General features: G+C 44.7%; 1 protein-coding gene across 1 annotated transcript in view; it reads left to right on the plus strand.

Annotated features, from left to right (window-relative positions):
* Positions 1-14,909: 14,909 nt before the first annotated feature.
* The window catches only part of LOC135202118 (uncharacterized), an 89,573-nt gene continuing 79,644 nt past the window's right edge, over positions 14,910-24,838 (plus strand). The window contains exons 1-2 of the mRNA XM_064231371.1: positions 14,910-15,755; positions 16,995-17,068. Of these exons, the coding sequence (XP_064087441.1) occupies positions 15,024-15,755; positions 16,995-17,068 (806 nt within the window). The 5' untranslated portion in view covers positions 14,910-15,023. The remainder of the gene's footprint in view (positions 15,756-16,994; positions 17,069-24,838) is intronic.

Below are 24,838 nucleotides of genomic sequence, written 5' to 3' on the forward strand. Positions count from 1 at the left end.
GGGCTTTGTGAGAATGAAGAAGTCGCTTTCTACGAAGCAAGCTTTTAGAAAGGTCCATGATTGGATGGAAAAGAGGAAAGCTTCAGGCAAGACTTCTTTCGCTTTACCACCTTCAAGACTCGGTGGCAAAGCTGGTATGTGGTATGAGACGGGAGAAAACGTCGGAGTTAAGCTTCCAGCCTCAGCTCAAGGAGACTTTGGTAGTATTGTAGACGCCACCAGAAGATCTTTTCTGTCTTCCTCGAAGGTCTCTTGGACACATAGTGAGCTAGACTTTCACCTTAAAGGCCTCTTCAGGACACTAGAGGTCTTTAATTTTCTTGACTGGTGCCTGGGAGTATTGGATGCCAGGTCCAGGAGTTCTGATTCCATCAGTCGGGGGGAGCTGTCCAGTGTATTGTCTTGCATGGACAAGGCCGTCAGGGATGGTTCTGAGGAATTGGCTGCTCATTTCAGCACGGGACTGCTTAAGAAAAGAGCACTTTTTTGCAATTTTACTGCAAAGTCGGTCTCACCAGCGCAAAAAGCGGATCTTCTTTTCGCTCCTTTCTCAGAACATCTCTTCCCCCAGTCTATGGTAAAGGACATAGCTGCCAGTCTCCAGGAGAAAGCAACCCAAGACCTTCTGGCACAGTCTTCTAGGAAGCCTACTACTTCTTCCTCTTCTGGGTCCTCTGCTTTGAAGAAATTGAAGCCCTTTCGATCCGCTTCTTCCTCGAAGCCAGCCCCTCGAGGAAGAGGCTCTTTCAGAGGCAAGACTCCCGCTCCTTCCAAGAGCAAGAAGTGAGAGGGAAGTCCTTCAGACACCGGTAGGAGCCAGGCTTCTACATTTCGCGAAAGCTTGGGAAGAGAGAGGTGCCGACGCTTGGTCGCTGGACATCGTCAAGAAGGGGTACAGAATTCCTTTCCTGATGTTACCCCCGCTGTCTTCGACACCAAAGGATTTGTCTCCGTCGTATCAGGGAGAAAAACAGAAAGTGCTTCACGATCTACTAGATCAAATGATCGAAAAGCAGGCAGTGGAACAGGTCTTCGACCGGAGTTCTCCGGGGTTTTACAACCGTCTGTTCCTAGTGCCGAAGCAGTCAGGGGGGTGGCGCCCCGTTCTGGATGTCAGCAGTCTAAATCGCTTCGTTACCAAGCAGAAGTTCAAGATGGAGACACCTCAATCCGTGCTTGCAGCTTTAAGACCGGGGGATTGGATGGTCGCGTTAGACCTTCAGGACGCATACTTTCACGTCCCCATCCATCCCCGATCAAGGAAATACCTGCGGTTGTCCTGAAAGGGAAGATTTTCCAATTCAGGGCGCACTCTGCTTCGGTCTGAGCACGGCGCCGATGGTGTTCACCGTTCTTATGAAGAACGTTGCGAGGTGGCTCCATCTTGCGGAAATAAGGATCTCTCTCTACCTAGACGACTGGACTTATTCGAGCCTCATCGCAAGACAGTGTCTGAAGGACCTTCACACGACTCTGTCGTTAGCGAGGTCCCTGGGACTTCTGGTGAATCTCGAGAAGTCGCATCTAACTCCTTCTCAATCCTTAGTCTATCTGGGGATTCAGATGGACTCAGTGGCTTTTCGGGCTTTTCCGTCCCAGGGGCGACAACTTCAATGCCTGGACAAAGTGTCGGCCTTTCTAGGGAAGGAAACATGCTCGGTGAGGGAATGGATGAGTCTGCTGGGGACCATTTCCTCACTGGAGAAGTTTGTTTCTCTGGGAAGGTTGCACCTCCGACCACTTCAGTTCTTCCTCTCAAGCAATTGGTCACGCAAACAGGATCTAGAAGAGGTCTTGTTTTTGACGGAAGAAGTGAAAAAGCACCTCAAATGGTGGTTGGATCCAAAGAAGCTTGCGGAAGGCCTTTCGCTCAAGCTTCGGAACCCCGACCTAGTGTTGTTCTCCGACGCGTCCTCCACGGGTTGGGGAGCAACACTGGGAGGGAGAGAAGTGTCAGGCACCTGGAGAGGGGAACAGGTGTCCTGGCACATCAATCTAAAAGAACTTTCAGCGGTTTACCTTGCTCTAAGGTTCTTCGAGGAGGAAGTCTCCAGCAAAGTGGTTCAGATAAACTCGGACAACACCACAGCCTTGGCATACCTCAGGAAACAGGGGGGAACTCACTCTCCTTCTCTGTTCGTCATCGCGAGGAATATCCTGATTTGGGCGAAGTCGCAAAACGTCACGATTCTGACAAGATTTGTGTCAGGCGTGGAAAACGTGCGAGCGGACCTTCTCAGTCGGCAAGGACAGCTTCTGCCGACGGAATGGACCCTTCATCAGGAAGTATGCCAGGCGCTATGGAAGCTGTGGGGACGTCCTCATGTGGACGTTTTCGCAACTTCCCGAACGAAGAGACTTCCGCTGTATTGCTCCCCAGTTCTGGACCCGGGAGCAGTGGCAGTAGACGCCCTACTGTGGAATTGGTCGGGACTAGACGTTTACACTTTTCCCCCATTCAAAATCCTCGGGGAAGTAATGAGGAAGTTCGCTGCATCAGAAGGAGCGAGAATGACCCTCATCGCCCCCTTCTGGCCAGCGGTCGACTGGTTCACGGAGGTGATGTCCTTCCTAGTAGACTTTCCAAGGACTCTGCCCCTAAGGAAAGATCTACTCAGACAGCCCCACTTCGAGAGGTACCACAAAAACCTCCCCGCTCTGAGTCTGACTGCGTTCAGACTATCAAGAAGTTGGCCAGAGCGAGGGGTTTTTCAAGACCTGTGGCAACAGCGATTGCCACCGCTAGGAGGCCCTCCTCAATCGCAGTTTACCAATCAAAGTGGGCTGTCTTTAGAAGTTGGTGCAGAAGGAAGGGCATTTCCTCCACCTCAACCTCTGTGAGCCAGATAGCAGATTTCCTTCTTCACCTTAGGAAAGAAGCGAAACTAGCCGTTCCCACGATTAAAGGCTACAGAAGCGTGCTTTCTGTGGTCTTCAGACATAGAGGACTCGACTTAGCGAATGATAGAGACATTCATGATCTCATTAGATCATTTGAGACTGTGAAAGTTCTCCAACCTAAAGTACCATCGTGGAACTTAGACGTGGTACTGAAGTTTCTCATGTCGAGTCAATTTGAACCGCTCCATTTAGCCTCGCTTAGGAATCTTACTAAGAAGACCATTTTCCTAACCGCTCTGGCGACGGCGAAGAGGGTTAGCGAAATTCAAGTCATAAGCAAGCATATTGGGTTCAAGGATTATAGTGCAGTTTGTGCCTTAAGTCCTACGTTCTTAGCAAAGAACGAGAACCCTTCCAACCCTTGGCCGAGGACGTTCGAGATCAAAGGGTTGTCGGAGCTAGTGGGACCTGAAGCTGAGAGTCCTGTGTCCTGTCAGGGCTCTCAAGTTTTATTTGCAGAGAACCAGAGCATGCAGAGGTTCTTCGGAGAACTTGTGGTGCTCTGTGAAAAAACCAGATCTTCCTATGTCGAAGAATGCACTGGCGTTCTTCTTAAGAAGTACGGTTAAGGAAGCCCATGAAAAGTGTAGTGAAAGTGACATGGAGCTTCTGAAAGTGAAAGCCCACGAGTTGAGGGCTATTGCTACTTCGGTGGCTTTTCACAAAAATATGGCAATCAAAGATATTTTGGGCGCTACTTATTGGCGAAGCAATTCGGTGTTCGCTTCACACTACCTGCGGGAGGTGAAAGCAACATACGAAAATTGTTACTCGCTCGGACCATACGTCGCTGCAGACACTGTTTTGGGGGCAGGAGGTAGCGCTCATCCTATCCTTTAATGGTTTAGGGGAGTTTTTAACTTGTGTTATGGTTGTGGGGTTGACCGCCTGCGGCGGATCTCCCTTCCATTAGCTTAGTCTATGTGGGATACTTTTGGTAGGCTAAGCCAGGTGGTTTGGTTTTACTTCGTTGCCCTCATTTGTATGGTCAATGGTCTAGTCACGTCGTGGTCTCGCCCCTGTTGACAGATCATCTGGAGTGCACCAGCTATATAGGTCTCTACCTCGCTGGCAACTCTAGTAGCACAAGCAGACTTACGCGGCAGTAACCACGAAGTCAGCTATGCTAACAGGTAAGGAATCAAGATATCAATTATCTGCATGTATATGTTTCCTAAAATCTTCTATTCTGTCTACTCCCACCACCAAAGGTGGGATTCAGCTATACATATATCTGACAGGTAAGTTTCATGAACAAAATGATATTGTAATGATACAATTAAGTTTGTTCATACTTACCTGGCAGATATATATAATCAAGTACCCACCCACCTCCCCTCAGGAGACAGTGGAAATAAAAATTATGAATAGAAAATGGGAATGATTCCTGATACCCGCCTCCCAGCGGCGGGAATGGGTACTAACCACCTGACTCCCACTGCGTGTGTCGTAAGTGTTTAAATTTCTGTCGGATTCGGAAAAATACAGCTATATATATATCTGCCAGGTAAGTATGAACAAACTTAATTGTATCATTACAATATCATGTTAATGCATATAGACATTATTTGAAGCATTCATATTTTGGCAAGGCAGTGCATGCCTGAATGAATCCTATATGTACTGATAACCATTAGAGGATAAAAAGTCATAATCCATGAGTCTCAGTTTGTCGTTTCAACCTTTAAGAATCTCCCCTTGTTCTTCTGCATACAGAAGCAAAGGTCTTAGGCTGTCCTCACACAAGCAACTTTTTATTGCTAATTATGACAACAGAAAATTGTCAAAATGAAAAATGTCGCAACAAAAAGTTGTTAGCACGGTACACCCCGCACACGAGCCATGCGATGGTGGCAACTATTGTTGATAGTGTCGTCATGGATACCATGGAAATACTAGCAGCTATTTGTGTACTCTTGCTGAGGAGGAAGCACAAAAAGCTCCCAAGAAAGTCAGTCAGAAGTTACTACATGGAGCATTCCACACATTATTTGATGATTTAAAAGGGCACCCTGATCAATTTTTTGGTTACTTCAGGATGTCACAAGAAACTTTTGGTCATCTAGTGACAATAAATGGGCCACTTACAGCACACCAGGACACCAACATGAGGAAGAGTGTGCCATTAGAAGGAAGGCTAACTGTATCATTAAGGTTAGGATAAATAAGAGAAAGGCAAAAAAGGAAAATGACTAGCCTACTTACTATACTACACATCAGTAAATGTGCAGTAGATATGTAATTCCCTATTTATTGAGCATTATTTCAACAAACAGTTAACTTCAACAAAATCAATGAAATAATCAGCTTTGGTGACTTCAGTTATCAATGAACACCAGAATAAATTGGAATGAATGAATTAAGAAAGTCTAAAATATCAATCCATTACAAACAGAACACTAGTTATGCGTGAAGATGATAGTTATCTTAAGACAGCTTAAATAGGTTAGTGTAACACAAGTTCACAGAATTTTCTGATGCTGGTGGCAAAACATTGGTATTGATATTTGATGCTGACTGTGAAAACTTGAGATTTACTTCTGAATGATGTAGCTGAGGTTGATAATGTTGATTGTGAAAATATCCATAGACATGTACTAATTCTTGGCCTGGGGGGTGACTTTCACTTATCTGGTGCTGTGCATCTGATGCATACCACTTGGTGACAGATGACTTTCGGTGTGCTGAGACATAGCACGTCCTCTCCCCCATTGCAGCTTGAAAACTAAAGACAGTGAAGGCAGCAGGAGGTGCTGATAGCTCCAACCAAAAGTTCCTTGTGTGCTGGGTCCCATTTGCAATAACAGTTTCTAAGGTCACAGTTGCAGACAATAATTGTGTTGTCGGAGAAATTGCTCCGGGCACAACTACCTCACAATATTTTGTAGCTGCCACAAGAAAAATTGTCCGTGTACGGGCACCCATAGAGATATGTTTGTTCTATTTTTAACAATTTTTTTTTTTTTTTTTTGCTGTGACAACTGGTTGGTAATAAAAAGTTGCTTGTGTTTGCAGGTTTTGCAGTTATTGCTTTGTTTACTAATGGAATATGGTTCTTTACCAGTATTCCAGGAATCTACTTTACTGTAATGAGACTGTTGGTACAGTATTTTTTCTTGTTATCTTCTTAGTTCATTCCCAAACACTAAGTAAGCAGTAGGCAAAACTCCATCACTTAGCAGTGCTTGCATGGCTGTTTGGTATCAAGAATCCCATTCAGTCCCAAGCATCAGCATCTGTAGCAACATTCTTTTCACTATGGCATTTAGTACATGACTGCTCTCCTAATTATGCCTTCTCATTTGCTTCCTTTCCTTTCAACATAACCATGTCAGAAAGGGGATTTTGAGAAAACTTTTATTAAGTCCAGAACAGTAGAAGGTTAGCATGTCATCTCATGATAGATGCTGTATGATCAAGGACAGTTTTGTTCACCCTTGGTTGCTGTGATTAACTTAGTAGCATGGTTAGATTCTATAACTTATGTGCCATTTGATTACTTTTGAGAAATAACACCATTAAGCTAGGTCAGAGGCATCTTTTTGCCTGTACATCTGCATGTCTGCAAGATTCTGCCATTCAAACTTAGTTGACACACATCCTTAATGGTCAAGTCTGATGTGTAGTAATAGTTTGAACGTTTTCACTTGGGATAGCTGACCTTCCCATGATTCTACCAAGAAGATGTTTTGGCATTAGTATGTGAAATCCTTGTTGCTTTTTTATTCAGACTGCAAAGTTTGTGGAACATAACATTCAATTAGCTTAATTATTGATTTTATGCTGTCTTTCGTTTAGTGTTGACTAGGTACGAGTCCATATACATAGTGTAATTTGCATTGTAATTGAGGGGTACAGTACATACTATTAGAAGTAATGCTGTTGATTTTACAGTCAATGAGTGCCTTTAAAATAAATATTAGGGTAGCAAGTCACCAATTACAATGAGGCATTATGTTTGTCCTTAAGATTTTGAATGCACAGGGTAAGTTTTGAAAATGTTCTCCATGTAATTAAACAAGATATTCTTTAGGGTGCATATTCATTGTGAACTTGTGACAATTGCTTTCCTTTAGTAGTGTGCATAATTATTTTAAATGTGGAGTACTTAAAAGTCTTGGCATATAAAAATAATGTGGCTTTAATAATAAATATAGGTACGTAATAATAGGATGGTAGATGAGATTCCATTTCTCATAAATAGCACATAACCTTGTTTGATATATAAATAGCTCATATTATATTATATAACTTATTACATAAGGTACAGAAATTTTTCCAGTATGTGAAATACATTGGGCTTCATTTCTTTTATGATTGTGTGCTTTGAGATTTTGATCATACTGTTTTCTGTTGTTGAGTTCTAGAGCATTGTAATCAAGCACCAACAGCCATATTCTTCAAGAATGCTGAAAATTAATTTATTTAGCTAAATTTTTAATATCTTTCAGTGCTCATATTTTTAGACAAAGCAAAAGTGTAAAAGTTTGTTTAAAAAATGGCAAACATATCACATCTACAAGAGCTTATGATAAAAGTTGGCTAAGTCATACACAAAATTTAAATTGAAGAGAGCTAACCAAATACTAGATTACACTATACCAAATCTTTTCATTAATAATACTACAGTATTCCCACATACACTGGCCTTCAGTTATGCACAGAGAGGAAATAATTAATATTAAATTGTTAAAATCTAGAAATTTACAATGTTGATTTTAAATCTCAACTATCTTTTTGTACATAGGGACTAAATAAGATGGTGAAACAATTCAAAATTTGTTACTTTTGTGCACTGAACATTAACAATGCAGGGCTTTGTGTTAGTGGTAGGCACTCGGTATTAACATTATGACTTCTTGACAAGGGCATGTGCAGGATACTAACACTACATGGTATTATTTTGGACAGTGTTATGCACTGGGAAATTTAAACACCTATTCTTAATTCAAAAGATGGTGTACATAGATCCTTAAGAGTCGTTTTATTAATATGTACCATGATGTCCTGTAAGCTTTGAAGGGGTGTTAGAAGTTTTGAAGGTGAATATTTTTTCATGAAACTATGTACAGACAGAATAAAATATCAGGCACACACAGGTCAGAGGTAAATGAATGTGATGAATTATCCTTAAAATTGCATTATATATTTTATGTTTGCAGTTGTCAAAATTTTCCAAATAATTGTTTTTTATTAACATTTAAGTGTTAAGAGAGTAGATTGTTTCAGTCTGTAGGTAAATTTTATCATTTTATGTAAAACTTTGTAGAGTGCCAAAATTTTTTGTCAAACCAGGACACAATTAGCAACTTTGTAGATGGCCAAATTTTTTTTAGTCAAACTAGGACATAATTGGCTTTTATAGAAGTGTACTTTAGTGATGACCGCACCTTTTTTTTTTTAGTGGGGTGGGTGCACTTGACAGGTTGGTGATAACTGACTGAATACAGCATATCTGATTGATATTAATGTATTAAAATTACAAGGTAACAGGAATCAAAAGTTATTTATTAACCCTAAATCTCTCTCAGATATGTCAAAGGTACTCACAAGGAAATGGGTTATTGTTGACATGTTGATGATCTAAACTTGTGTAGAGATTTACATTTTTAAAAATTTTGCATGAATATCAATGAAGTTTTAATATGGAGTTCTTCCCTGTTATGTGCATATTGAAGTATAGTACATACTACCTGGTTAGCAGTGAGCTGCTGTTTTTCCATCTTCAACAGAGATGATGGAAAATCATAAGTTATTCACTGTCAAGTGAAATTCGAATAGTTTTAAAATTATGTATGTATTTACACTGCTCTGTAAGTGACGTCAAGAGTTATAAATAAGATGGTATATGTTGAACCTACTCTTCAATGATTAAGGATGAGTGTTATAAAGATTGCATAGGAATTATTATACATAAAATACCAAGGTTATCAGATTAGTGGAAAACATATTGAACCTACTCTTTAATGATTATATATAAATGTTGAACAGATTATATAGGAATTATTATACAAAAAATACCAAGGTTGTCAGATAAGTCATCATGATATTCTAAGAAAATAGCGGTCACTTCCTCCTTTTCCAGTTGTGGTATTTGCATAACAAAGAGTTTTATGGTATGGACATTAATCTTTTATAATGAGATTTTTATAATTAGTATAAGCAGAATGGGGTCATGTGCAAAATTTCACATTTTCCAACAAATTACAGTATACATATTGTAGTACAGTAGTATACCTTAGTTAAGTAGTACGTAATTATGTATGGATGTAAATATAAACTACCTGGTACCCTTGTGTATTATAGATTTTAAGAAGAGTGATAATTCTATTGTAAAATGCAATGCAACTGCCAGTGGAGTACAAAATGAAGTTTTATTACAGTGCAAGAAGGTCTTTGTTACATATGCAGTGCTCAAGGTTATTTACTTATTGTATCGCTGTCGTTAGTGCTCTGTCCTTTAATTTTCAGTTACTTTATTTTGTCTCTTTAGCTATTATGTGAAGCGAGCGTGATTGCAGAGGACATTGAAATGTCTTCTATATTTAGTGATCATATTGTCATTTTCTTGAATCCAAACTGATGCAGTTCTCTTGAAATATTGAGCATGCTAAAGTCCATTTATAATGATATGTATTTTCAGGTTAGTTTATATAGCTTTTAGCTTTCACTCAGTCAGATCTCAAACTTATTGTGTATTTTGTCTTTGTGCCCATCACAGTTTCAAACCAAGGATTTTGCGTCTGTGATGACTAAACCCTACATTTAAGAAGCAAAGAGAATTACATGTTTAAGATAAGATTGAGGTCAATGTAAAGAGCTGCCGTGAATATCAATCTTTCTTGAGTAGTTCTTTATTGGATAATATAGCTTAGCAAGTCACCACTGCCTGTCACATAATTGTTCTTATAGAGTTTTAAGAGTATAATTTTTTTTTATTTTTTTATTTTTAAATTCACTACTTTGTACTTAATCTGAGGCCTGAAAGATGTCTTACCAGGTAAAATTTTTATTTCTATTTTCTTCCTCTGTTTGTACCAACATTGTTTTGTAAAGAGGGCTCCATTTTACTAAAATAAAGTCGAATGTCATATTCGTATTCATTTTTAGTTGTCAGAATTGACTATTTTTGTGTAGTTCCAGTGGATACAGCTGTATTGAACTCAGTGATTTTACTGCTATCATCATTCATACTCAGGTCCATTACAGAGGCAGTAGATTTGGTATTTGGTGATGATTCTTCCTGATTAGTTAATAACAATAACAACAAAAGAGGGGATACCCAGAAGTCATTTATTATATATCTCATTATCAAAAATTGTTTGATTCTTTGTTAGAGTACATTTGAAGATTGCAGGTAATACCTGGGCTCCAATGGCATGAAGATAAGTAATATTTAGGCCAAGTATATTGGGATAAAGAAAACTGCTGAAGGAAGAGGTTTCTTATATTGTGTTAAAATCAGTCCCACCTGGGAAACAAAACTTATCTCACAGTATTCATCAAGATATCAGAGCAAGGATGTTGTGTTTTCTGAACATTGCTACAACAGTATTTCCAAACTTTGAAATTTATTGATATGCTTTTACAAAGTCTTGCTGAACATTGTTGGTATGAAACAAGTCATGTATAAGACAAGTTCATCTTATATTAGTGTGTATGCAGTGTGTGTGTGTGTGTCTCTCCCCAGCATTTGAGTTATTTGTTAATTTACAATAGTACAAGTGTTCAAGTGTCAATTAGAATTACCATTATTTTGTAGCCTTTTGTTTTATTTACCTCATATTCCATATTTCACCCTACTCATATTTCGTGGATAAAATTGATTAATTCTGACTTAATAGCCCAATCTCTCTCTCTCTCTCTCAAGAAACTAATGACAAAAGTCAGAGCTTTAACAGAATGGTAGATGTGACAAGTGGAGTTCCTAAGGATTCTGTCCTTGCCACTCTTGTTTTTTATTTATATTAATGAGACTGATGTAGGATTAACAGGCAGGATAGCCAAATTTGCAGACGACACCAATCTTGGTGTGAATGCAGCAGGCCCAGAGACAGTAGAAAGTATAAGAAATTATCTAAAGAAAATATGAGGGTGGTTAAAAAGAGGGCAAATGCCTTTTAACTTGGATAAGTGTAAAGTGTTACAAATAGGAACAAACAACCCTCATGCCAACTACTTGCTGCTTGGGAATGAAATAGTAATCAGATTGCTTAATGTCAGATTTTGAAATTACCACCACAAGGTTGATAAAAGTACCAAATTTGGAGAGATGATCCCTAAAGAATTCATAATTGATATTAGAGTTGGAGACCTATTAAATTTTATTATTTTTATGGTATATGCTGAATTTCACACTTTTTTTTTTTATATGCATAATAAAATGGTATGGCTTTTTAAACAGTTTCCCCTTATGGGGGTAGTGCCGTCAGTTCACCTCATTCGGTGTAATGTAGGCATAACTTGAGGTTCTTTGCAGCGTCCCTTCACGCCCTAGCTGCAACTACTTCCATTCCGTTTACTGTACCTTCGCTCTTATCCATCTTACTGTTCACGCTCTCCTAACAATTGATTCATAGTGCAACTGCGAGGTTTTCCTCCTGCTACACCTTTCAAACCTTTTACTGTTTCAGCACTGAATGACCTTAGTTGCCCCAGTGCTTGGCATTATGCCAAAAATCTATATAGATATAGATCTTGAGCAGTTTCAACTAGAATACCTTGAAAATGATGACTTAGGGATCCTGAAAAACATCATGCACCATGAGCAGCGTCTATCAGGACCAAAAACCTTCCAAACACAGGTTTCCAGCCTCTCAAATACCATAAAAAACAAATTGGTAATCCTTTCTTAGATGACTTCCAAGATCTTGTAACAGTCAACAGTCGAAACTGTGCAGTGGTGGCAGCTTTGCACACACGGGAGGATACAGGCAAGAAACAGTACAAGGAATTTGTCAAGAATGTAATTGATGCACATAGCCACTCTATTCATGACCAAATCAAGAGAAATTCCTTAGCACTATCAGGTAACCTAAGCACAGGGTTACATCACAGCAAGAGAAGAAGATCAAAGTGCTTCAGAACAATGTGGTACTCTTTGGCCAGCTGTATATATCTATGCAGTAGCAGTTTTTTGCACATGAAGTACAGTCCTTCCCTCCTTCTCTTTCAGACTTTGGCAAACTTTGCTTGACCAACACAAAGTCTGACCTGCTAAAATGTCTTGAGCAGCCTAGCCAATCAGAACCACCCTCAAACTATGATTGCAAAATCCTCGATGGTGCCGTCATTGTACACAGCCTTCCTGTTTCTGGTGTGAGTACCTTCCATGAGTATGCAGACAAGGTATTCATCCCTCACATAGAAAAACAGCTCCAAGAGGGAATGAGGCTGGATGTTATTTGGGACTCATACATTGCAGACAATTTGAAGGAGTCAACCAGGAAAAAAAGAGGCAAGGGTATGTGCAGAAAGGTGTCAGGTGAGACCAAGTTGCCAGGCAAGTGGATGGATTTCCTACGTGACCCAGTTAACAAGGAGGAGCTGTTTGCCTTTTTGACCTCCAAGGTTGATTTCAATTGGCAACCAACTAAAACTGTATATATCACACCAGGGCAGGCTGTGGTGACTGTTGGTGCTAGCATCTCCATGCAAAACTGCAATCATGAGGAGGCAGACACCAGAGTTGTGGTTCATGCTCTTCAACAAGGAAGAAAGGCAATTCATGTATGCACTGTTGACACAGATGTAGTAGTCATTCTTGTTGGTAAATTCCACAATCTGATTACAACCATTGGCTGACATCTGGATTGCTTTCGGGATGGGCAAGAACTACCGGTTTTACCACATCAATGCTATCTGCACAAGCCTTGGAACCCCACAAACTCGAGCATTACCTGTTTTCTACATTTTCAGGTTGCGACACAACCTCTGCCTTCAGTGGAAAGGGCTAGAAGTCTGTTTGGCCAGCTTGGAAGGCTTACGAAGAAGTCACAAATATGTTTGTGAATCTTGCGCATAATCCCTTTCAAATCTTGATTCTCAATGATGACCTTTTCTCAAAGCTGGAGAGACTGACTGTTGTCCTCTATGACAAAACTAGTCATTTGACCTCAGTCAGTGAGGCAAGAGGGGAACTTTTCTGCCACAAGAATTGCACTTTCGAAAAATTGCCACTGGCCAAACATGCACTTCATCATGTCCGACGAGCAGTTTACCAGGCAGGAATCTGGACCAGCAGCACTCAAGATCACCTATCGGGTCCTTTGCCGCGGGACTTTGCTTGGACAAAGGTATTAGGGTGATGGGTACCAGTTTGGACGACAATTTCAGAGATTTCCAAGGAATGTAGAGAGGTAATTAAGGTCTCTGGCAAAAATAGAAGTTCACTCTCGACTTGGTTCGGAAGCCATGTAAAGCTGTTGGTCCCATTGCTGAATAACCATTGGTTCCATGCAATGTAAAAACACCTTACAAACAAATAAGCTGCAAATGTAGCAAAGCGAAGCTTGTTTGCTTCCCTTTCTGCAAGTGCAAGTGTTCTACACAATAATTCTACTGATGCCTTCCAACTTTTTCAAAAATTTTTGTCTGGTATGTATAGCTATGTTTAAGCACAATTTGTTTAATTTGGAGATTAATACTATATTCAAGTTTGCAGGGATTAAAAGAAAACTGGGCGAGGGAGGGGTGGCACCTCCTTGCCCCCACCTCGCAGGTTAGACACATATATTTTGCACAATACAGAGTCTATATTGTGCAAAATATATGCATTGCTACTATCGTAATGTCCAAATTAAGGTTCTAGTGAGCCAAGCTACAAATTTAGGAAAAGACATTGTCATAATATTACGTACTCATATGGCCTGAAAAGTGTAATTTTAAAAATAAATATTGGCCATCTTGAAATTTGATCTCATTTCTTTCTTTTAAAAGATTCTGGAGGTCTCCTACTCTAAAATTATTTGATAGTCCTCAAGGAAGTCACATGCCAAATTTGATGCTTTTATCCACCATGTAACGGTAATTTCACTAAAGCACCTGACTAAATAGTGTAGAACAAGAAGAGGACCTTGGAGTCATTATTACCAAAGATTTAAAATCCAAAAAACATTGCATAAAAGCTGAAAAGAAGGCACAGAAGCTAGTGGGATACATAAAGAGGCAGTTCAAATTCAGAAACAAGGAAACGGTGCCGCAGCTCTACACATCAATAGTTAGATCTCATCTTGAGTATGCAGTACAGTTTTGGTCACCAACATCAAGAGAGGACATAAATAAATTAGATGGGGTACAAGCAAGAGCCACAAAGTGAATTCCGTCCATCAGGGAAATATGTTACTGAAGACGACTAGAGAGCCTGAACATGTATGGCTTAGAAACAATAATTGTGAAGCGCCTCAAAGGCGTGGTTGGTATGGTATTGGCAATCCACCTCGGTGGTCGCGGGTTCGATTCTCGGCCATTCCATTGAGGAGTGAGAGATGTGTATTTCTGGTGATAGAAGTTCACTCACGACGTGGTTTGGAAGTCACGTAAAGCCGTTGGTCCCGTTGCTGAATAACCACTGGTACCATGCAACGTAAAAGCACCATACAAGCAAACAAACAATGATTGCGAGGGCAACTAATAGAAACATTCAAAATACTGAAAGGCATAACGAAAGTAGTAGACAGTAACCTGTTTACTTTAAGGCCTGGATTTGAGTTGGAAATCCGAAAAATATCAAAAATTACGAAAACACGCTACATGTGGAGATCCCAATGGCGTAGCGCGGCCAGTCGTATGACGCAATTTAAAGGTACAATGGAGGCATTTAAATACCCACTCTGTCCTTTTAAACGCCCACCTGACTCAGTACTCATTTTGTTTTGTTTACTGTTCACTCGAAAATTGATATATCTCGATTTTTTTTAATCGAATCGTTGTAAGCTGTACAATATGTTGGGCGCTTAGTTATCTCCTGGCAGAAATCTAACGCACGCTCAGACGCTGTTGGACGAAAACAAATCAAAACAGTCGTGTTTACATGCAGGTCTTTGTTTTTCACGTTGGGTTTCTCATCTTTTACCGCCAATTCGCAGTGTTTTATTTGTGCTGTGACAAGAGGTGACTATACAATGCGTCCTACAAAGCACAAGCAAGCCTTGAGAGCTCGTATGCTTGCAGCATTGCAAATAAAACGTGAAAAAGGAAACCAAAACAATAAAATCAGTGGCTCCCACGTGTTTGCTAGTGAAGGTGAATCTGTGGACAACGGTGACAAGGGAACTGTGGAAATACCGGCAACAAGTGAAATAAGGAAAAAGTATGTTACCTTTGAAGACAAGGAACTTCCTGTTAGCGAAAATATTGTGATGATTGGTGAAGACAAACTAAAAAAGCTGGCTGAAGTGATTGTGTGTGACAACAAAAAATGCAAATCGAAGTGCAAAGTTGATGTGAAAAAAAATCATTATGAAGTAGATTTGGTTGTCCAGTGTATCAAATGTGATAAGATAATGTATGAATGTGAGCCTAAAAGAGTAACAGTTCCCAATACGAAAAAGGTTTTTACCGATACCAATCTAAGAATGGTTTTATCTTCCCTGATGAATGATATTGGTTGTGTAGGCCTCAAGAGACAAAGTGGCATTCTAGGTTCACCACCATTATCGTCTTGGATGTTTGATAAATATCAAAATGCCCTTTGTGATGCTGTGCTGGATAAGTACAATAAATTGAAAGAACTTGCTATAAATGGTGTATTTGAATATTATAAAGAGGTGGGACAGATGCCTGATGAAAATGGAGTGATCGAGGTGGATGTGACTTATGATGCAACATGGTTGACACGAGGTCACAAGTCGAAGGTATGTGTGGCATTTGTAATAGAGGCTGATACTGGAATCATTCTTGATTTTGAAGTGCTTTGCTCATATTGTCATAGCTGTGCTATACTTGCTAAGAAACTAAGAAGTGAGAAAATATCAAAAGAAGAATATGAAAAGAGAGCAAAACAACATAAAGATGCAAATAAATGTAAAAAAAATTACTCTGGTGCCTCTGGTGGTATGGAGGCTCAGGCTGCCATTACAATGTGGCAGAGATCAGTATCATTGAATAAAATGAAATATAGAAGTATGGTTAGTGATGGGGATTCATCTACTTACAGCTCATTGATGAAATTGAATGATGAAGAGGGACCTTATGGCTCAGACTGCAAAGTTATAAAACTTGAATGCATAAATCATGTTTCAGAGAGACTAGGAACAAGACTGAGAGCGCTAAAAAAAATGTTTAGGGAAAAAAAAGGAAATAGATTTGTAAGCTTGTTAGGAGTTGATAGACTTACTGATGAAGTTATAGATGCTCTCGTTCGTTATTATGGTTATGGTGTGAGGAGGAATGTCAATAAAACAGCTGTAGACATGAGAAAGGATATACTTTCCTCTTACTATCATTGCATAAGCAATGATGAAAAACCCCAACATCATTTATGTCCAAATGGGAGTGACTCCTGGTGTTTTTATAATAGGGCACATGCACAGGGACTTGAACCACAGTCCCATAAGGAAATGAAAGTTTATTTCAGAGTGACAGATGAAATGAATGAGGCAATTTTGAAAATATATGAAGACCTGACAAGCTTGTCCCTTCTTGAGAGATGTTTGAAAGGAAAGACTCAAAATGCTAATGAAGGTTTACACAGTAAATTGTTGTCCAAGTGCAATAAAACAAAATTTTGTGGCTTGACTAAAGTTCAGTTTGCTGCAAGGGTTACTGCGATTCAGCACAATTTTGGCTATGGTGATGAACTTGTGCTAACTGAATTGGGCTTAGGACAAACAGCTGAAGGTAAAATGGTGCAAGAATATTTTGAAAAGAGAAGAATATCACATTGTTCTGAACCATCCAACAAAAGGAGGAAAAGAGGAGCAACAGGAAAAGATTAGGTATCTTCCGGGTGGATACTAAGCTACACTCTTAGTAGTACAACCTGGCCACAATGAATCTGTGGCACCAGATGAAACCCACATCTATTTATATATGTATTAATTATATACTATTATATACATATATGTTTAGAAATAATATCCCCATCTCCTCAGATAAGAGGAGTGGGGAGGGGACCAGGAGCCATACTGCATGCCTCCGCATCAACACATCTCAATCGTACAGTAAGGTAAGCAGTTGTTCCGATACGTAATACAAACCCTCGGTCCTTTAACAATAGGAAGTAGCTAGCGGCAGCTGGAACGGTCGTAAGCTTCGAACAAGGGGAGAACGGTAGTTAACTGCTTGTCCGATCGTCGCGCGCCGCGCGACTGGGAGGTAAACAAATCACTTTTGCTTTCGGCCGTGTGTGGATAGGACGTGCTCGTCATCGCTCTGCCCGCTTTGTCGTTTGCTTTGAGTTTGGAGTATATGCCCTCTTTTCCTAGTGTGATTGAGAGTAATTGTAAGTACTTTGCATTTCTTTTGTTCATTAATGATGAGTGATCAAGAAATGGAGATTTCGCCGCGCCCCCCAGTCGCCCGTAGAGTGTGTCCCGGGCTGGAGGGGCGTAGATGCGGCGGATTCAGATCATTTGTGGATGTTGATCCACACGAGGTTTGTACTCGTTGTCGGGGGCGAGAGTGCTCCCGCAACGAGCCATGTGTAACTTGTATGCATTGGTCCGAGGCGCAGTGGGTTCTGTACGAGGGCAGGAAGAGACTTAGGCCGCCCAAGAAGTCATCGGAAAGTCCAGTGACTCCTTTGGTAACGGACACTTCGTCCTCTTTCCTGCCCCCCGGCCAGCCCCCACGTTTCGCGCCTTCCCTGCGGGGGGGGTGGGGTAGCGGAGTCCTTCTCCTCTCTCGATCCGTCGAGTGTGGAGGAGGGCGCCCGCTACCCGGACGTCCAGTTGTACTCGGGGTCTTCCCTCCGCTCTGGGTGGGGTTCTTCTCAAGCGCGAGGAAACCCCTCTAACTAACCCGACTGTTGCTTCCGCAGGTGTGCCATCAGCGAAGGACGACCTGGGACAGGTGTGGGAGTCGCTGGGACTGCAGGGAGTGCCTAGCATACAGGGGTTGATTCAGCGGTTGGCGGGGTCGGCAGTGGTCACTCATGGTACGGTAACCACTACTACCACTACAATTTCTACACCAGCATATGAGATGCCACCGCACTTGGTGTACACACCACATGTGATGTCGGTAACACCCACGGCTGCAATTCAAAAACCAATTCCTGCCGTGCCAAAGAGGACGGTGCCACCGCCACCTGGGTTCTTTGTATTGCCGACCCCGGACTTCCGCTGCCCCAAGAGTACCCCCCTGGACCTGCCGCCAGTGCCGAGGATGACGGTAGCTGCCGACAGGACGCCTGGCTCCCTGTGGTACCTGCCGTGCCTGCCGTAACCTGTTGCTGTCCCTGCTGCTCATTCCCTTTCAGATCAGGTTCCTGCTGCTCATTCCCTTTCAGATGTTCCTGCCGTTCCTGCTGTTCCCGGACCTGTTCCTGTTGTTCCTGCTGTTGGTGGTGCTGTCACAGTCTCAGGTCTTTCCAGGTCTCGGCAACTGCCCCGGCTCCCTCCTGGATGGAAGACCTGACGTCTGTCCTGCGGAGCCTGGCGAAGAAGAAGAGGAAGAGGAAGAAGGTGTCGTCGTCGTCTTCTTCGTCGTCTGCTGCCTCTCCTTCCCCTTCGACTTCTAAGGCTAAACAGCCGAAGAAGAAGAAGGCTGCCTCCTCCCCCCCTAAGAAGACTCCTTCGGGATCTTCTAATTGGGAAGGCCCATCACGGCCTCGCTCAGGCGAGTCGGGGAGCTCTTCTGCTGGTCCTCCTGTTCCTTCGGGAACGGGGCCCGTCGCTTCTTCTGCAAAGAAGAAGTCGACGGGGACCAGAGGTGCACCAGCCTCGGCTGGTGCGTCCTCACCTGGTGCTAGCGGTTCTGCCGCTAAACCAGGTTCCGTCTCGGCCGCTTCTCGTTCGCGAGAAGCACCGAGTGGACGCTCTTCCAAGGGAGACCGTCCAGCCAAAGTTTTGACGCCCGAGCTCGCTCGCCGTCAAGACAGCGGCGCGGAGCAGAAGACTGGCGAGAGTCGTGCTACGACTCTCGCCAGGCCAGTGGACGCTCTCGCAGCGATCAACTGGCTGCTCGGGCTGACGTGACGTCGCTGACCAGCCACGGGTTGAGGCGAGGAAGGAGTCCCCGCGGCCGCCGGTACCAGCCACGGCTGGTACCAGCGGCTCGACGCCCGCCGAGAGGACGCTGGCCGGTCTCGACGCGGACGAGAGACCCTAGCAGGTCACCCGTCCGCCGCTCCCGATGGGACCGGGCGGAGACGGTGACCAGCGGCAGCTCGCCTGACGCTAGAGATCGGTCTCGACGTTCTCAGCCGAGCCTATCGCCCCAGGCGAGCGGCAAGGCTAGGCCTGCTGCTCGATCGTCACCGCGGGTTTTGACGATCAGCAGCAGCCCTCCACACGCACGCTGGTCCTGCCAGCGAGGCGAGGGTGGGGGGAGCGTCAGGTCTGCCTCTCCCATACCTTACCTCAACGCCTGGGGCTATACCGGGAGGAGCGAGTACCGAGGAGCGATCACGAGAGGTGCGCCGCTCGTGACCCAGCTATGACGCCGTATGGCTCAGGCACGGTTTTAGGACCGACCAGAACATACGCGCAAGTAGTTGGAGGCGACCGTCAGGGGTCTGTCGCTGTTCCTCCTTCTGAAGGAGGAGTATCGCGGGATCTGCTCTTGCTGGAGGGACTGGACGGTCCTACTCCACAAGACGCAGTAACTCCCGAGATACAGAGGAACTTTGCAGAGGTCATTAATCTGATTGCGTCTGCATAATGACCTTGCGGAAGGATCGCCGCTACCACCGGCAGAGCCCACGTCCCGGCTCGAATCATTTTGGGGTCCCAAGAGGGAGCCCAAAATGATGGTGGGGTTACCGCGATCAGAGCTTGCGGACTCAGTCCTGGATCAGGTGGAGAATCTCGTCTCAGGACGGGAGGACTCGCTAAAGTCCGGACGGTCTTCTAAGCTGCTTCCTCCCCCTCTACAGCGGCAGAGGCGATTCTACGTGCCTTCGGAAGACCGATACTGCCGAAACAGGTTAACCCGGAGTTAGCGAGGCTGACTCCAGGTGTGTCCCTGCAGCAGCTCCTGTCGGAGAACCTATGGTTCTCGCAGCAGGAGGCACTTGCCCTGGAATCTACCGCTATGGCAGCATTCCAGGCAGTTTCCTGGTTGGATTTGTGGTCCCTCACAATATCCAAAGTAGCGGCCGGCTCCGGGAGTTCTGCTCTCGAAGACGACGCTTCTTTTAGGAGACTGTGCCAGTCTGGAGGAAGAGCGATCTCTTACCTCGCCCATCAGACTGCTAACCTGTGGGCCAACTTGGTTCTTCGGCGTAGGGACGCAGTCCTTACCCGAGTGACCAAGGGGGCCGGGCGTGAGGCGGCACTCGGGCTTCGAAATGGACTCTTAGGAGTTCCCCACCAGCTCTCTTTCCTGGAGAGATGGTGGACGCTGCGGTGGAAAGGCGGCGCACTGACGACAGTGACCGCTTAGTTCACCAGGCAGTCTCGAAGGTTACTGGGCAATCTCGAGCGACTGCGGCCAAACCAAAGAGCTTGGCTAGCGCTTCCACGGCGGCGAAGACGGTTGCACCGTCCAAGCCCCGTGTGAAGACTCCTGCTGTTTCAACTTCTGCTAGAGGAGGCCGTAACCAGCCCTCCTCCCAACCCTCCTTTCCCCGAGGAGGTGGTGGGAAGAAGTCGAAACGAGGAGGGAAACGCTAGGGACGGCGTTCCCCCTCACTGCTGCCGGAAGTGGGGGGTGTGCCTGGCGAACCAGTTGGGCGACTTGGCAGCGCTACGGCGCCGAGAACTGGATAGTAGACGTCCTTCGGGAGGGGTATCTACTACCCTTCGAGTCTCCGGCCCCCCCATCATCTCCAAACCGGTCCATCTACAGACCTAGTCCGGGGATCAGCAAAGGACAACGCTCTTCGACAGGAGATCAAGACCATGCTGGCGAAACGAGCTGTAGAAATCGTGGAGGACCAGTCACCGGGCTTTTACAGCCGCCTCTTCCTAGTGGAGAAGCATCGGGGGGCTGGCGTCCGGTGATAGACCTCTCTCCCCTGAACCGCTTCGTTCGCACGACGCGGTTCACGATGGAGTCGGCACGCTCCGTGCTCGACTCGATCAGGGGGAACGATTTCATGCTTTCAGTGGACTTGAAGGACGCGTATTTTCAAATACCCATCCATCAGTCCTCCAGAAAGTACCTCCGCTTCATCTTCGACGGGACGGTGTACCAATTCAGGGCACTTTGTTTCGGTCTCTCAACCGCCCCACAGGTGTTCACGAGAGTGTTCACTCTGGTGTCAGCTTAGGCCCATTCGCACGGGATACGTCTTCTGAGGTATCTCGACGATTGGCTAGTCCTGGCGAGCTCCCGCTCGCAGTTGCTACAGGACAGAGATCGACTCCTCAAGTTTTGTCGCGATCTGGGGATCGTGATAAACTACGAGAAGTCCGATCTCGAACCCAAGCAGAAGATGAAGTACCTGGGTATGCTGATAGACACGGTAGCAGGGCAGGTCTTTCCCGCAGACTTGCGTATCAGCAAATTCAGGGAGGCAGCCGGCCGGTTCCTGTCGCGGCAGGAACAGGCAGCACAGCAATGGCAAGTCGTGATTGGCCATCTGTCGTCACTCGAGAAGTTAGTCCCTCACGGGCGTCTTCACCTGCGGTCTCTCCAGTGGAGGCTAAGGGAGAGTTGGTCTCAGGCCAAGGATCCTCCTTATTTCTTTCCCGTGGCTATCACGGACAAGGTGAGGCAGGACCTAGCCTGGTGGCTCGACGACAAAAAACCTCTTAAGAGGAGTGCCCATACGCACTCCCCCCCGGAGATGCTTCTGTTCTCAGACGCATCGACCGAGGGATGGGGCGCACACTTGTAGGAGTTGCTGACTGCAGGTGTGTGGGACCATCACGAAAAGCACCTTCACATCAATGTCTTGGAACTCAAGGCGGCGTTCAACGCTCTCCGAGAGTTTCAGGACCGCTTGGTGGGACACTCAGTGGTGTTGATGTGCGACAACACCACAGTAGTGGCATATGTCAACAAGCAGGGGGGCTAGTGTCTCTTCCGCTCCATCAGTTGACGGTGCAGGTGCACGAGTGGGCCACGGCTCACTCGATAGAGCTGTCAGTACGCTACATTCCAGGCAAGAGGAATGTAGTAGCGGACAAGCTCAGCCGTCGGGATCAGGTGATAGGGACCGAATGGTCTCTACACCAAGACGTGGCGGAAAGGCTCTTCAACCTGTGGGGGCGACCGGTCGTAGACCTGTTCGCCACCCGGCACAACAGAAAACTTCAGGTTTTCTTTTCGGCCGTGCCGGACCCATGGGCAGCTGCAGAGGACGCTCTCCAACACCCCTGGGACAACCTCTTCGCCTACGCCTTTCCTCCCTTCTGTCTGATTCGGAAAGTGATCAGTCGAGCGCTGGTCACTCCCAATCTCAGAATGATCCTGGTGGCTCCCAAACGGCCTCAAGCCGTTTGGTATCCGGACCTGCTGGCTCTTCTTGCGGACGCACGAGAGAGCTACCCAGTTGGCACAACCTTCTAGCCCAGCCACACGTAGAACGGTACCACCAAGCAGTCCAGTCCCTTCAACTTCACGGCTGGCTGTTATCCACCATCTCTTGCGAACGAGAGGCTTTTCTCGTAGCGCAGCAACAGAGATGGCTGGACACGTCCGACAGTCCCTCTGCAGCTGTGTACCAGGGGAAGTGGGCCGTCTTCTGTGGTTGGTGTCGTAGACAGGGTCTGTCTCCTCTCAGAGCCACTCATCAGCAGGTAGCGGATTTCCTCGTGTTTCTTCGCCGAGAGAAGCTCCTCTCAGTACCCACAGTTTAAAGGATATAGAGCCGCCCTGGCTCTCGTCCTAAAACTGAGGGGACTGGACATCTCGAATTCGTTCGAGATCTCCTTGCTAATGAGGAGCTTCGAAAGGTCTTGCCCACCCAGGGAACTCAGGCCCCCTGCGTGGGATGTGACTCTCGTCCTTAGGAGTTTGACTCGAAGACCCTTCGAGCCACTCCGAGAGTCGTCAGACAGGGATCTGACCCTCAAGACCCTCTTCTTGCTGGCCCTGGCATCGGCGAAGAGAGTAGGGGAACTACATGGTCTTTCTTATGATGTTAAACACACCAGAGGCTGGGGATCTGTGACGCTCGATTTCGTCCCGAACTTCGTAGCCAAGACTCAGAATCCGTCGATCCCTGACGACAGGTTCGAGTCTTTCATGATCCCCTCCCTTCTGGACTTCACCGATAATGATGCGGATGAGATGCTGCTTTGTCCTGTGAGGGCGCTACGGCGCTATCTGAAGAGAACTCGACACCTCAGGCTGAGTGTCGACGCCTCTTCGTTAGCACTGGGGTTACCAAGAAAGAAGTTTCCAAGAACACGCTTTCTTTCTGCTACGTGAGGTGATCAGGAGAGCGTACGAGGCTGATGGTAGCGACGACATCCGTACGCTCCGTCCGAGAGCCCACGAAGTCAGAGGTATCGGACCCTCCTTAGCGTTCCGTAAGAACTTCTCCGTGGCGCAGGTCCTGAAGGCAGGTGTCTGGGCCAACCAGACCACCTTCACGTCCTTCTACCTTCGGGATATTGCCCACAAGTCCTTGGATTACTTTTTCCTTGGGACCTGTGGTGGCTGCTCAACACGTTGTGTAAGCTTACCCAGCACCCGAGCAGGCAGAACAGCATCGATTCCTGGTATGACTGGGAGAATGAATGTGCGAATGAGAGAGTGACTGGCTTCTCTTCACCATCTTTCTCTACCCTCTACCTGTGGGCAGAGGGATACGGTCGTTACCACGCTGGAAGGGAGTCAGATGCAGGTAAGCTATTCACCAGAGCTCCATCCTTATATCTCTTTAACTAGAGATAGGAGTGTATATCCACCACTTTCTCCAACAGGGGGGAGAAAGTGGATGCCTACATGAGACAAACCCATTACTTTATATTTGCTCATGTAAAGGAAAAAGTTCTTACAATGCTGGTACGAAGAGATACGCTTGCCTCTCTCTTAGTACTCGGCCCAGAGGTCTGACCATTGATCCTGCGGTGCACACCCCGATCAATCGGACAGAGGCTTGGATCCCTCCCTCGCTCTTACGACCAGGGAGGCATTCCAGGGATGGACGAACACCAGTCTGTTCATCAAAAGACTCAGATTCCTCCCACCAAGAAGTGAGTCTTCCTATTGTTAAAGGACCGAGGGTTTGTATTACGTATCGGAACAAATGACAATTTGTCGAAAATTGCATTTTTCCTAACTATACAAACCTGAGGTCCTTTACATATGTAGTCCCTCCTCATGCCACCCCTCACTCTGCGTATTTTGCATGGGCCAAAAGCAAAAGTGACGCGACGATCGGACAAGCAGTTAACTACCGTTCTCCCCTTGTTCGAAGCTTACGACCGTTCCAGCTGCCGCTAGCTACTTCCTATTGTTAAAGGACCTCAGGTTTGTATAGTTAGGAAAAATGCAATTTTCGACAAATTGTCATTTTTTAAAACCCTCTAAGAGGTTTTATTATTTATAATTATTTTTAAAACTTTACCTATGCATAATACATATCTACTTATACAAGTAGACCAAATTGTATGACTAGCTATATCACCTCAAATGGAGTGGTAGTGACGCTTTGAATGTTTCAGAAATTTTGAACACAATTTTCTCGGTTTTAATTTTTTTGGCTAAAATGTAAAGTATCTTTGTTAATATGCAAGATAATTTGATGGGGCAAATTTCATTCTGATTATGAAAATTTTCTCTACAGATTTCATTTGCAGATTTGTTATAAAGTCTACCTAGGATTTGTTCCGACACGGAATACAAACCTTCGGTCCTTTTACAATAGGAAGGTTAC

Source organism: Macrobrachium nipponense, chromosome 23, assembly GCF_015104395.2.
Source record: "Macrobrachium nipponense isolate FS-2020 chromosome 23, ASM1510439v2, whole genome shotgun sequence".
Classification (NCBI taxonomy): domain Eukaryota; kingdom Metazoa; phylum Arthropoda; class Malacostraca; order Decapoda; family Palaemonidae; genus Macrobrachium; species Macrobrachium nipponense.